This window comes from Thermobia domestica, chromosome 4, assembly GCF_964235325.1.
Source record: "Thermobia domestica chromosome 4, izTheDome1.hap1.1, whole genome shotgun sequence".
NCBI lineage: Eukaryota > Metazoa > Arthropoda > Insecta > Zygentoma > Lepismatidae > Thermobia > Thermobia domestica.
In genome coordinates, this window is record NC_137457.1 from 312121837 (window position 1) to 312136152 (window position 14316).

The 14316-nt window shown below is 36.5% G+C and overlaps 1 protein-coding gene across 1 annotated transcript in view; it reads right to left on the reverse strand.

The window, feature by feature from the left end:
• The window catches only part of LOC145684319 (ATP-binding cassette sub-family C member 5-like), a 181973-nt gene that overhangs the window by 119346 nt on the left and 48311 nt on the right, over positions 1-14316 (reverse strand). The window contains exon 11 of the mRNA XM_081756510.1: positions 10073-10183. Coding sequence (XP_081612636.1) covers positions 10073-10183 — 111 coding nt within the window. The remainder of the gene's footprint in view (positions 1-10072; positions 10184-14316) is intronic.

Genomic DNA, 14316 nt, shown 5'->3' on the forward strand with positions numbered 1-14316 from the left:
TTTATACATAGAAGTACTTTCCCGCAATAAATGTAAAAAAAAACATAATTAGTTCTAATTTGTTTTGTAGATTTTTTTTTTTTTTTTTTTTTTTTTTTTTGCACTAACAAAATAGGTGGGTTCAAGAAGCACTAACTTAAACTTTTTAGGATTACAAACAATGTTCCAATGATTAATGCTACAAGATGCGATGCAATCGCAGGGGAAATTCCTTCATGAATGTTAATGAAGACGAAAATCATATCCGTTGAAACAGTTTTAAAAATATTGACACTTGTAAGTTAAGTATTTTATTGTAGTTCAATTGCTGTCCATTTGTCTCTTTGAGTAAGTAAACGTCACATATTTCTTTATTTATTTATTTTTCAGTTTCATGTATTATGTATCTGCCTCTTAGGCTAAAGGAGACATTAAAATATGAATGATAGTAATGAAATAAATAATAGGATTGTACATAACACTTATGCGCTGAACGGGATTCGAACTCGCAATTGACCAGCTCTGTGATCACCTTAGACCGCTTCACCACGCGAGCTAGTGAAAAGATCGCATCGTGTTTATTATAATTCCACATATAACTGATGCTCCAATTGTAGTATTCACTTATACAGGGTGTTTCTAATTGATTATCAGGGTTACCTTAAAAGGAACGGTAACTCCTTTTTTTTTTTTTTCTACTTTGTAATTCACAAGGTGTAACTCAGCATTGGAGTGCAATGTGCTTTTCGCCGGGAATATGGATGTGATCTCCCATCGGATAACAACATTCGAAGGTGGTACGAACAATTTAAGAATACAGAATGCCTGTACACGGGGAAGAGCTATGGAAAATCGCAGGTATCAGATGACCAAGTGGAACAAGTCAGAGCACGTTTCGTTCGGAGTCCCACAAAGTCTGTAACGCGGGTGAGTCAGGAGTTAGCAATACCGACCACGATTGTTTGGAGAGTGTTACGAAAGAGACTGCAATTGTTACAAGCCCTAAAACCTGAGTGATCCGTGCCAATTTCCGCGAAAAAGAGCAGGACAATGAAAAAAAAAAAATAACTTTCTGAGTCGTGTGATCAGATCCAAGATATCAGGCCACACCACCTGCGATTTCTTTTTGTGAGGGTATAAAGGATCGTGTTTACGCATCACCACTACTTGCCGCCTCAGGGTTGTTGCAGTAATGGAGTATGTTACACTAGACATGCTAACTTCCGTGTGGCAAGAAACTAACCACAGACTAGATGTGTGCCATGTTACAAGGGGATCCTCCCCCATTGAACTTTTAACGTGTGAAAAAAAAAAAAAAAAAAAACTGTCAGATTTCCTGTTCCTTTCAATGTACGTTTCATTTTTCTATATGTAACGTAAGATAAACTTAACTAAAACTCGATATTCATTTAGGAACAACTGTTTCTTCTAACCTTTATTTGTTTGAACGCGAGTGTCACAACTTCAAGAGTTAGCTCACTACTACGTAGTTACCTTTTCATAGCTTTTACAGTCTCTCTACGAACACTTCTGTATTTCAAAAACCAAACATGGAGCGAAAGAATAAATCACTAATTTAAACCATCAGAAGCGAGTTTTCGCCTCACATAAATCAATTAAATTTGTGATATACAACAAGCGTTCTTCGTACAGCATAAAATGACTTGATTTCGATTAATAACAAGCTAGTCTGTCTGTATGTGAGAAAATTAGATGACTTCATGATAAGTAATACTTTAAAACTTTTTTCTTTCGGAATTCATTGGTTGAGCTTAGCGCCAAGGTTTCACTTTAGTCCCTTTTTTTACACCGAGGCTATGTGAAACTTGAACCTATATAGTTTAAGGTGGAATCCGACCCAACAAAGGCTTTTTCTCTCCAGAGTAAAACGGTAAGTCTTTGTGAAAAACAGTGAGGTATATTTGCAACTTTGGTCGGGAACACCTAATTATGAAGATGAGGTCAATTCAAGGTAAGTAGTGACATTAATTGCAGAGTAGCTACACTGAATAAAACCACTGACAAATTTTGCATACATGTTTAGGACCTCAATATAAGAAGAAAAGTTTGTGATTTTTGTTGGAAAAGTCTAATTACAGATGTGGCACAAACTTAAGGTAAATAGTAGAATTGGTCGTACGGTGGCTATACGGAATCAAACAACTGACAAACTTCGCATACGTGTTCAGAACCTCAATTTATCTCCGGTCGAAAATGTCTAATTACGGAGATGGAGCTAATTGAAGGTTTCCATCCTACGACTAACCTCACTAATTACCATAAACTCGTCCTATCTCCGTAAGTAGGCGTTTCCGACGAAAATGAAATATATGAGTTTTACGTCCCGCGGTTATGCCGGTTAGGCTAAAAGAGACGGCAATTACGAGAAATGAATGAAATGGGAATGAAGAAAGTGGGAGGAAACGGGAGAACCCTGAGGAAACCCTCGCACACGGTGTCGGTCCACCACAAAGTTCATTTGACGCGAGCTGGGATCGAACCAGGGACCCCATGTACCAGAGGTGAATGCTCTACCACTGAGCCACCGCGGCCCCCTTTTCGATGAAAATCATAGATAAGCTTTTTTCTTGTATTAAGTTCCTGAACACTTATACGAAGTTTGTTGATTCATTTCCGGAACATGTTCAGTTATATGTTTGTTCTTTCTGAACCTTCAGTTCTAAATTCCTGATCACGTCGCCAAAGCACATTTTAATAGAAGAAAAATTAAAATGCGTAATAAATAATTTTAGGAAAGTTACGTGATGTCTGCAACTCCATCTGAATAATCCAACCTACACCTGTAGGCATATTTATACCAAATACACACTAATGCAAAAATTTTCGAAGGCAAGTATTTTGATAGTTCCCAATATCTGAAGCTGTTGGCTTCATGTGATAGTATGTTAATAATACCTAAAAGAAAAAACAATATTGTCGTGAAATCAATGTAGCATTTTCTCCTAGAACAACAATAATTTTTGCTTATTTTACTTTAGAATCAGACAAAATGAATGATCATGTTCGTAAGATCAGAATCAGGACAAGTAATAAAAAAATTCCTTGAAGATCAACGAAAACAAAAGGAAAATAATATACTTCATAACTTTAACAATATTTCCTACCATTAATTAATCCTGCATAACAGTTAGTCCTGAATTGCCATTTTAAATGAGAAAACTTACATTTCCTACGGGTAACGGCAAATATTGCTAAGAACAGTTTTAAACAGAATTTTATATTTCGCTTTCGCCTAAAGCGATGTCAAAACATAACAAAATAAGCAAGTAAAGATAATGTGAACTACTTGAACATGATCCCAGATTGACAGAAAATAATCTTATTCTTCATTACGAATTTATTCCCCTAAACCTGGTTCCAACTCAAATGTTCGCGGTTTGAAATTGAATCAATACGTACTCTTCAACTGACACAAAAGATCTTATTTATTTTACCATCACCAGATACAGTTCAGAAGCCATTTTAAACTCGATACCTCATAACAATAACAATGGAAAGGATTTGGGAAGGTATCGGCTAGGGCCTGTTTAGCAGGTACCATCCCGTCATTTGCCTTGTAGGATTGAGGAAAACCCCAGTCAGGATAGTTGGCAGTGGGAGTTGAACCCACGACCTCCCGAATGCGAAGCCAACGCTCTACCACTTGAGCTACCTCGCTCCGTAAACACGATCTGAACAAGACACACTATTTTTGACCTACTTTGTTAACGCCGCTACATGACGGCATGTAAAACAAGAATATTGTTCCTGAACCACATAAACATCTTACTAATCTTGCATAGTTCTTCGCTACTGGATTCATGTCAAAAACAGTTTCTCACCATTTCTCAGTTTACGCTCTGATACCTGTCCATAAACGAGCGAACGGTCAGAATTACTAAATAAGACTTCCTATGTTTATGTATACTATAATTTTGAAGTGCATTAAGACTACATCACTGTTTCAGTAAAGCAAGTAAAGGATACCGAAATCCGTATTATCATTACGCTTAGTTCCGAGCTAGTGGGTTACATGTTTGAAAAGGTGCAGACTTAGAATTAGCAAGTAAATATCAGTCCCTTTGAAGTAACAGCAAGTTTCTTGTCTAAAATATGTCATGGTAATGTTTCAAAGTAACACAAGAATATAAAGTACCTTTGCCACAATTAGAAAGCGCACAGCTGATACTGACAAAGTAAAATTTAAAAAAAAAAATGATAATAATACAGATAGACAGATGTCCCTCAGTGCATAACAAAGAGCTTCCCAGTGAGCACTACGTTACAGAGAAAGAACAAAGAAGTTAAATTAAATTACGAAAATAAATAAATAAATAAATACACGAATCAATGAATACAAATACGTGAAATTATAATTTATGAAGTGCATGAACATACAACAATAGACAAAAAACACTCTTACGAAGACTATCGATAAGAACTCATATAAATAGATAAATATTGAGTCCTCGATCAAATCACGAGAAATTCTGCTGCAGATCTACTTTTTATATTATTATTATTATTATTATTATTATTATTATTATTATTATTATTATTATTATTATAACACTGTTTTTTATTAGGTCACAATCTTGGAACTTAAATTTTAAGCACTCTCACACGAATTCGAGCTGAAAAATTTTGTACTTACAAAAATCGATGACAATACATTTTCACATAATTTTTGTTCTATGTTATCGCGGTTTTGCAGTAAAATAAATTAAGTTATTGATTATAATTACATGGGCGCATGGGGGGATTTTCAAAATTAACAAAAAATTGGCTACTTACCAATGACTCCTCCCTTGAAAAATTTTAAGATTTTGACGTTTCGGAACTCTCAGCTGGTTCCTTCCTCAGTGCCAAGGTAAAAAGGATTAAAACGGAAAGGAGATAAAAGGAGTAAAACCAGGAATACATACCACTATATAAAAGTAACGTACAAAAAAGATCCTGAGATGAACAGAGCAAAGTGGAAAAAAAAATGAACTGAATAAAAAAGAACGCGGTGTCTATGTTAGGCCACTATTGCCAGATCCAAAGTATGCATCAAAGGTAGGTACCCAAGTTCGATCAATGTTGCCAGTATCAAGGTTCAATGCAGGTTTGTATTGATGAATAAAGAACGATTCTTTAATTTCCCGTTTTTTTCTTTTTTTTTTTTTATTATTTTTACTTTGATTTTGATTTTGCTGAACCTATTATTTTAACCTGTTTTATATTATGTGAATGTTGTTTTAGATGAAGCGCTAAACCCGACATGCCTTCTTTATGTGACTTTTTTAATTGTCTAACATGTTCCTTCACACGCGTGTTAATATTGCGTTTAGTTTGGCCAATGTATGAGGAATCACTTCGCAATGGACACGGTAAATACCTGCCTTATTTAATGGATCGACAAAATAGCTTTTAAATCCAGTGAGATGTTTTTGTAAACTTTTTGGGGGAATACTTGAAGTATATATGTTATGCTTTGCAAGAATACGTTGAATTTTTGTTGAAAGTTGTGGAAAATAAGGAATTCCAATCCAAGTTTTTGTTTCTTTGGAAGTTACCGTTTTGGGGACTTGTAGCGATCTACGTGTTTGATTAAACCATTTTTGTAAAATACACAGCTTATAACCGTTTTCACCCTTGAACGTGAATCTGATAATGGCCTTCCATTTCTAGACCTATTGATTACCCGATCACATAATAAATTTATTACAAAAGTATACCGAAAACCCAAGGCACTACTTACATACATCAACAGTCAGCTCATCCGCCAATGTACAAGGCCAATATTTGGAAGAACTTCTTTCGTAGAGCATTATTAATTTGTGACTGTCAAAAAGATCTCGATGAAGAAATACAGTATTTATATAAAATAGGACAAGAAAACGGTTATAAGCTGTGTATTTTACAAAAAATGGTTTATCAAACACGTAGATCGCTGCAAGTCCCCAAAACGGTAACTTCCAAAGAAACAAAAACTTGGATTGGAATTCCTTATTTTCCACAACTTTCAACAAAAATTCAACGTATTCTTGCAAAGCATAACATATATACTTCAAGTATTCCCCCCAAAAGTTTACAAAAACATCTCACTGGATTTAAAAGCTATTTTGTCGATCCATTAAATAAGGCAGATATTTATCGCGTCCATTGCAAATGTGATTCCTCATACATTGACCTAACTAAACGTAATATCAACACGCGTGTGAAGGAACGTTAAGACAATCAAAAAAGTCACAAGAAGAAGGCATGTCGGGTTTAGCGTTTCATCTAAAACAACATTCACATAATATAAAACGGGTTAAGGTAATAGGTTCAGCAAAATAAAAAAAATAAAATCAAAAAAACAACGGGAAATTAAAGAATCGTTTTTTATTCATCAATACAAACCTGCATTGAACCTTGATACTGGCAACATTGATCGAACTTGGGTACCTACCTTTGATGCATACTTTGGATCTGGCAATAGTTGCCTAACATAGACACCACGTTCTTTTTTATTCAGCTCATTCTTTTTTTTTTTTTTTTTCACTCTGCTCTGTTCATCTCAGGATCTTTTTTGTACGTTATTTCTATATAGTGGTATATATTCCTGGTTTTACTCCTTTTATCTCCTTTCCGTTTTAATCCTTTTTACCTTGCCACTGAGGAAGGAACCAGCTGAGAGTTCCGAAACGTCAAAATCTTTAAATTTTTCAAGGGAGGAGTCATTGGTAAGTAGCCATGTTTTCTACTAACGATATACCCTATTGCGTTTTGCTATCAAAATTGCGCTAGAGCGGTAATTGATTCTGACTTTAGTTTCCCTTTCAACAGCGAGGTTATGTGAGACGTGGACCTATTGCTTAACGTGGAATCCGAACCACTTGAGCTCCAGAAGGGAATCAGAAGGGAATCGAACTCAGGTCTTCCATGCCAAAGGCGCGTACGTATCTTGGTGATTTAGTTCTGTTACGTACGATAGACTTCAACAACTGATTGAATGCGAAAATATTTTACAATAAAAAGTAACAATTGGTAAATCTAAAAATAATGCTTTTATAAAATACACCAAAATGCATTATTACTATTATTATTAGTAGCAGTATGAGTTAAGATATCGCAATAACACTAAAAGTAATGGGTGCAATTTAAAGTTTAAAAGATGTCTTAATATCCATTAAAAACTTCAGCCCTTAATCTTAGGAACAGCGCCTAATGTTCTTGGTCCTACTGTCAATTTTCTTCAGTATGCGAAAAAACTCTATTCCCCAATCTTAGTAAGAGTGTCGCAATGCTTCTAATTTTACTGTCATTTGTTCAATATGCATAAAAACTTTAGCCCTCAATGGACGCCCAATGCTTTTAGTCTAACTGCTATTTCTTCAATATGCATAAAAACTTTAGCCCTCAATCTTAGAATGGATGACCAATGATTTTAGTTTAATTGCTGCTATTCCTTCAATATGCGTAAAAATTTTAGCCCTTAAACTTAGGAAGAACGACCAATGCATTAAGTCTTACTGCCATTTCTCTAATATACAAATACATGAAAACTTTAGCCCTCGACCTTAGGAAGAGTGACCAATGCTTTTAGTCTTACAGCAATCTCTTTTATTACTCCACCGAAAAGATTTCCTCTTCTTTAATGCATTTTATAGAAGCACTGTTTTTCATAAGGCTTTTATTATTATTATTATTATTATTATTATTATTATTATTATTATTATTATTATTATTATTATTATTATTATTATTATTATTATTATTATTATTAATGTGAGTTCCGTAATCTTTAACGCAAACGGAATATTCTCCGAACAAACACGTGTGCAAAGCGTTAATGCTAATGCCAATTTTGATAGAACAATAGTGTGAATGATAATTTACTTTATTAAATAAAAAGTAGATCTGTCAACTGTGAATTATAATATGATCACCCATCGGACAAAGACTTAGATTAGACAGTGCAATAATATGTATACAGAAACATCTATAACAGAAAAGTAATCAAATCTGGAAATGTGCTCCTTTCCACGATGCTTACTGTCATTTAACACTGCGAAAAAGAGTATTTGTGAAATGCTGTCCACATCATAAAATACCACGTTTAATAATTTATTATTATTTCTCACCAAATTTAAGAGGAGAAAAAATGCAGAACAGTTAAGGAAGAGGTTCTTTCAGAAAAAGAGAGGCAGAGAACATATTTTTAGCACGAAGACTACACGCGATATGAATCTAAATTTTCCAGTCAGGTTAAAACTTCATTACCTTTTACTAGCAAACGAACCCAGGCCTCTCGCCCCAAAACGAGAATAATTTTTGTTTTGGTTGAATATAATATTAAGGACTGACTATTCAGAACGCACCAACAACCCAACTTCATTACACTTCGTTAAAAGGTGCTAAGTTACGAACGTAAAAAGTTCGAAAGTGGCATCGCTTATAACAGAAGTGGAACCACTTACTCATCTTTCTTTTGTAAATAGGAATAGGGCTACAACATTTTAAACTACCCCTCTCATACTAATATAACATTTGACTGTCTCCCCCTTCGATCACATTAGAATTTAAATATGGCTCCAAATATTTCTCGAAGCTGGAAAGTACTAAACGGTTAATAATTTGTAAATATATCCTTTTATTTACTGCGTCAAATCTTAAGTATACTATTAACTGTATTGTTTCGGTGTTCACTGTCACCTTCCTCAACGAATCCTGGAAATTACTGCGCAACACGTCTCACTCTATAGTGATCTTTATTATGAAGTAATCATTGAGAACATTCATTTTATTTTGTGCAAATGGACTTAAAAAAGTGCATTTCGTTTCATTTCTGCATTTTCTTTCTTTTCACAATACAATGTGTCCCTTGTTCACGTTTAACCCTCACCCGTGGGAAAAGAGATAATAACGTGCTCTCACAGATTCTGCTAATACGTCATGATAAGGCTCCAGCCAATGAGAGCACATGTGCAGACAAAATGAATGAAACTTTGCATGTACTGAGGGTTCCGAGATTACATTTTACGCTTGGGTTCTAGAACAGTGTGCGGGGCTTCGTGAGAGAAGCGAGAGGATCGGATACTTTTCTCTTCAACATGGACACGAAATAGTGAGACCTGCATATCGTTGTGCTCAAGTATCTATGGAGTAATTGGGCTTGTATCACGTTTTATATTTAATTAATACTCATTTATTTTTAATCTTGTTAACCGAAACCAAACAACGTAAGTATGTACATGTTATAAACTTGTCGAATATACTCAAATTGAATTCTGGATGCATTGGATTCATTGATCCTTTCCTTGTCTATTGTATGCATAGACTGCCTGTTATAGGTTTCCTTATATTATTTTCTTTCCAGCGAACGTATCTTGCTGAAGTTGCTACTTATTCTATAGCCTCTAATATAGTGGTCTATTGAGGTTGTTTGTGGTGAGAGTGGAACAAAACTTCGTTTTGTTTGAATCTCATCACAATTAGCAAGAAAACAGCATTTGTGTGTAGGTAGCTTTGTGTGTATTCAGGTAGATATTAGCGAAGCTATCAATGCACGGATGCTGAACGGATTCCAAGTTCGATTCCCGATCATGGTTATCACATTGGTTTCTTTTGCCATCCGCAGTAATCTTTATAACTAACAATTTTCTCTTGCACTGTTATTATTAAGATAATGTAAATTTCTTGCACTAGAATCTTCTTTGTTTCAGAAAGGGATTTACATTAGCAAAAAAATTAACATTATCATATCAAAATAGTGCAACAGGAAATTCTGAGTCAGATGGGCTGCGTATGAGTTGACAGATCAGCTGAGGAAGATGTAATCGAACACCGAAACAATATAGTAATAATACACTAAAGATTAGACGCAGTAAATAAATAAAAAAAAAAAGTACGTTTACAAATTATTATAAACATGTGTCAATTCATATTTTTAAATAATCGTTATGAAACGATAAAGCCTCATTCTTTACTCATATTTCGTCAAAGAAAATACACCAACACACATGTCACAAATACTCAATCAGACGGTTTTGTATATAAAAGAGGATAGACGACAAGAAGAGAAGTGAATCACACAGCGCGTGAGACACACTAAATAGATTGGCACCTTCAATCTCTTACACGAGACTCTAACATCGAAATACGCCTTTGTAGCTTCTCTCAACCTGCTAAAGGAATTTTTCATTTGATTCCCAAACAGAGTTGTCAATGGAAAAGCCTGGAAAACGAAACAACGCATGAAATAATTTTTTTAAAAAAAACTTGATTTCTAACACTTAAATAAAGCAGAGAAATCTGTTCACTGCTCCACTCCCCTACAAAGCTATGATGTGTATGTTAAAAAAAATAAAGTAAATTTACAGATAAATCATTCACAAAATTCAGTACAATACGTAAAACAGATTAGTATAAATTGTAAAACAAAGTTTGATTTATTTTAGATTAACAACTATACTGGAACTCCAACTGCAATGTGCCAAAAATAAATAAATATCTGAAGAATAGGGATAAATTATGAAGATACACTAGAAATTAAAAACGTGATGAGGAGCCTTCTATTCAAATCTCCGGGTCAAACTGTAAATTACAAAAAGGTTCGCCGAAAACATTCAACACGTTTGAGTGTGTTAATCGTTTAAGGAGGACAAACAGAGACGCTTATTTTAGAGAGTACTTCTGGGATTAGATATTGAATACTTCACTTGACAAAGAAAAAAAATTCTCTGTAAGAGAAACAGAATTTTTGCTCGTTAACTTCCTCTTCTTAAAGAGGCTGATTCATTTATACTGAGTCGAAGCCAATTTTGCTGCTGTACCGCGCATGCGCAATCGAAGTGAAATTGCAGGGTGTCTACTAAAATTCCAAAATGAAATTTCGTGACTTTTTCGTAACCTTTTCTTTACCAAACCATACAATTTCGTAACATTCTCAAGAGGGAATTTGGGTGCGAATGAGGCCGAATTTTTATGGATGCGATAGAAGCATGCTTTGCTAGCGATTTGGTAGCATCTGAAGCCGAGCATAGACATTTTTGGTGGTGAATTTTGATGTTTTATAGAACAACATTTTGCAGTATGTACTTATATTAGTACAGATAACAAAAAATCGTGACCTAAAAACTAAATTTCGTGACTTTTTCTTGACTTTCATGACCGCTTTTTGATTTCGTGACGTTTTCGTGACATTCGTGACCGATAGACACCCTGATTTGCCATGAAGCAAGCAACAGTATCTCAGTTAATCATGTAGTAAAGCAGTGTGGTTGAGTATAGTCTTGCCACCGAAACTGAACAGATTCTGTTAGGGATTCATTGTGACACTTTCCGATGCTAAGTTCACGGTGTCGCCCATCGTAGAAATGTGTCAAGTGCGTAATTTTCGTGTAAATCGTGCCAATGTGAATTGTATTATACGAAAATAAGCAACATATGTACAGTTCCGGGCCTATCATACCGACGCGAGCAGCTAGAAGCCGGCCTTCCGTGAGGAGGATCTCACCGCTATTACGTATGGTTCGGCGTATAGTGACCTCCAAAATCCGCCACACAGTTTGCGATGACCAGCAAATGCCACACATCGCAGGCGATAATCAACCGCGTAATTCACAGGGATTTATGCCTCATGGTCGTTCTCAAGAGCAATGTGCACGTAATGAAACTGTGTCATCTGGCTAAGCGAGAAAAGAACTGCAGCAGAAATTATATCAACGTATGGAACAGGAAACTGTACTTTCGATAACGTAGGGCCGCGGTGGCTCAGTGATAGAGCGTTCACCTCTGGTGCTTGGGGTCCCGGGTTTGATCCCAGCCCCCGCAAAGTGAGCTTTGTGATGGACAAACACGGTGTGCGTGGGTTTTCTCGGGCTTCTCCCATTTCCTCCCATTTTCTTCATTCCACCATTTCATTCGTTGCTCATCATCACCGTCTCCTTTAGCCTAACCGGCATAACCGTGGGACGTAAAACTCAAAGATTTCATTTCATTTTTTGTACTTTCGATAATTCCCTTCTCTGACACCCCTATTAAAAGAGTCCAGATGCTAATTGCCTATTGTTCTTTTGGACTCCTCATGCGGTGCCTGTCCCATTGTCGAGTCCGCACCGGTCTGTGGAAAGCTTGTAAAGACGTGTGGGATACAATACCCAAGGTCCAACTGCAACGCAGTCTCCTGTAATGGAAACTGCGATGGTGGGCAATAGTCAGTAGAGGTGTTCTGCAGATTGAACACAACGGGTGATGGAAACACGGCACTTCTTAGTAGAGATTGCCACAAAGTTCCGGTTCCGGCGGAACCGGTTCCGAGAAGAACCGGTTCTCGGAGATCCGGTTTTCAGAACCGGTTCCAGACCTGGATCCGAAAGCCCTCAGACCCGTATAGGAGGCACAAAGTTCACCTTCAAAATAAATGCAAAGAGGACCATGCGCTTGTGCCTTCTCCGCCCAGACCCGCTCGTGCCCCCAGAATAAATTTTGGTCCACCAGTGAGTGTTTAGCCAAACGAGTTGGCCGGTTTGCCTCTTTAGCCAATGAGTTTGTCAGTTACCCAGTTTATTTAGCCAAATGAGACAAGCTGCCGCCGCCTGGGCGCTTGCCTATCGCTTCCACCATTTCATCTAGCATCCTGTTCACAGCCTGCCAGCAGCTCGGGTTTAGCGTAGGGATGGTCACAAAGTTTCGGTTCCAGGGGAACCGGTTCTTGGAGATCTGGTTTTCAGAACCGGTTCCGGATCCGGTTCCAGACCTGGATCCGAAGAACCGGTTCTAGACTTGGATCCGAAGAACCGGTTCCAGACATGGATCCGAAAGACCGGTTCCGGAACCGGATCTTCTAGAACCGGATCCGTTCAGACCCGAAAACCGGTTTCACCAGGAACCGGTTCTGGCCATCCCTACTTCCTAGGTAAGTGTCACATTCAAAATCGGCTCAATATAAATGAATCAACCTCTGTATATGCACCACGTATGAATAGATAATTCTTAGATAAAAAACTAATTCTCCTACAGAAAAAAAAATATCCATTCAATTTATTAGGTGAAATATTCAATTACCACTCCCAAAAGTACTCTCAGAGAAAAAGCACTCCCTCCTCACTTTCACACCAGACGAAAACACTAAAGCATATTGGCAGCTTTAAGCAACTTGAAATCATCTACAGAGACATCGGAAAATATTAAGAATTTAAATACAGTGTCATCTCTTAAAGCGAACACCCAAAATCTTAAACTAAAATCGTTCGTCTAGAAGGGTGATCTTCTCGAAGATGGTTGGATAATTTATCAAGGATTTCCAAATCAGAAATTAAAACACAAGGTTCTGCAGTTCTGTTATGATATGTACCGTGTTTCTGTTGCGTTTTTATTTTGAAAAACTTTAGATTTTCAATCGTGGTTCGAACAATGATATCTTTCAAGTGATGATAGAGAAGAACCATAGTTTGTATTATTATGCTTCTACTCAAACTTCTGTACTGTTATATTTATCACTCTATTCACAATTAAGATATAAATTAATACATAAAATAAAACACATCAAACTGTAAATACAACTAACAAACTTAGATTCTTACGATTTTACTACATAATTGTCAATTCACTTAACGAAAAAAAAAAAAAAAAAACACTCTGAACACATTTAGACAATTGTTTTTAGCTTCTGATACACTCTTAAATTCACAGAATATTCAACAACTAAATACATACTAAAATATGTTAAATACGGATTTCCTTACGTTATGGGTAAACTGTGTGTATAATCAATAATAAAATTTAAGGACGAGATACAAATGAAATACAGATGAAGGAAAAATACGAACTAGGGAGAATAATATTAGGAAAACAATCACATAAGAACGTCTACACTCTTCAATGACTCGTTTATTGTTGTCTCAAATCTTATTGTTGATCTACGAGGGGCGTCTAATAACTTACCTACCTAGACAGAAAGGGAGGGGCGGAGCCTAATGACGTCTCACACGCACGCCAAAGCCACTTTGGGGAACCCCGCTGTGCAATTTGAGGTCAGTCGGAGCAAAGCAATGGTCGTGAGCAGAGTGTTTGTGTTACGCTGCGACCAATGGATTTTCAGAAGTTGAAGTACTGCTCGGTCACCAAGTTTCTCACTCAAGAAGGGAAGAGACCAAAGGAGATACACGAACGATTAGTGAAAGTGTACCGGAAACATCTGCGCGGACGTTTTCCATCGGACAACGAGGTCCAACAGGCTGTTTCCCAGTGGTTTGCAGGCCATGACAAAGTTTACTTTATCTTTGGGATTTCTTCGCTGCCCACAAAATGGCGACAGTGCATAGACCTCCATGAGGACTACATCGAAAAAGAGTGATGGCCAGGTGA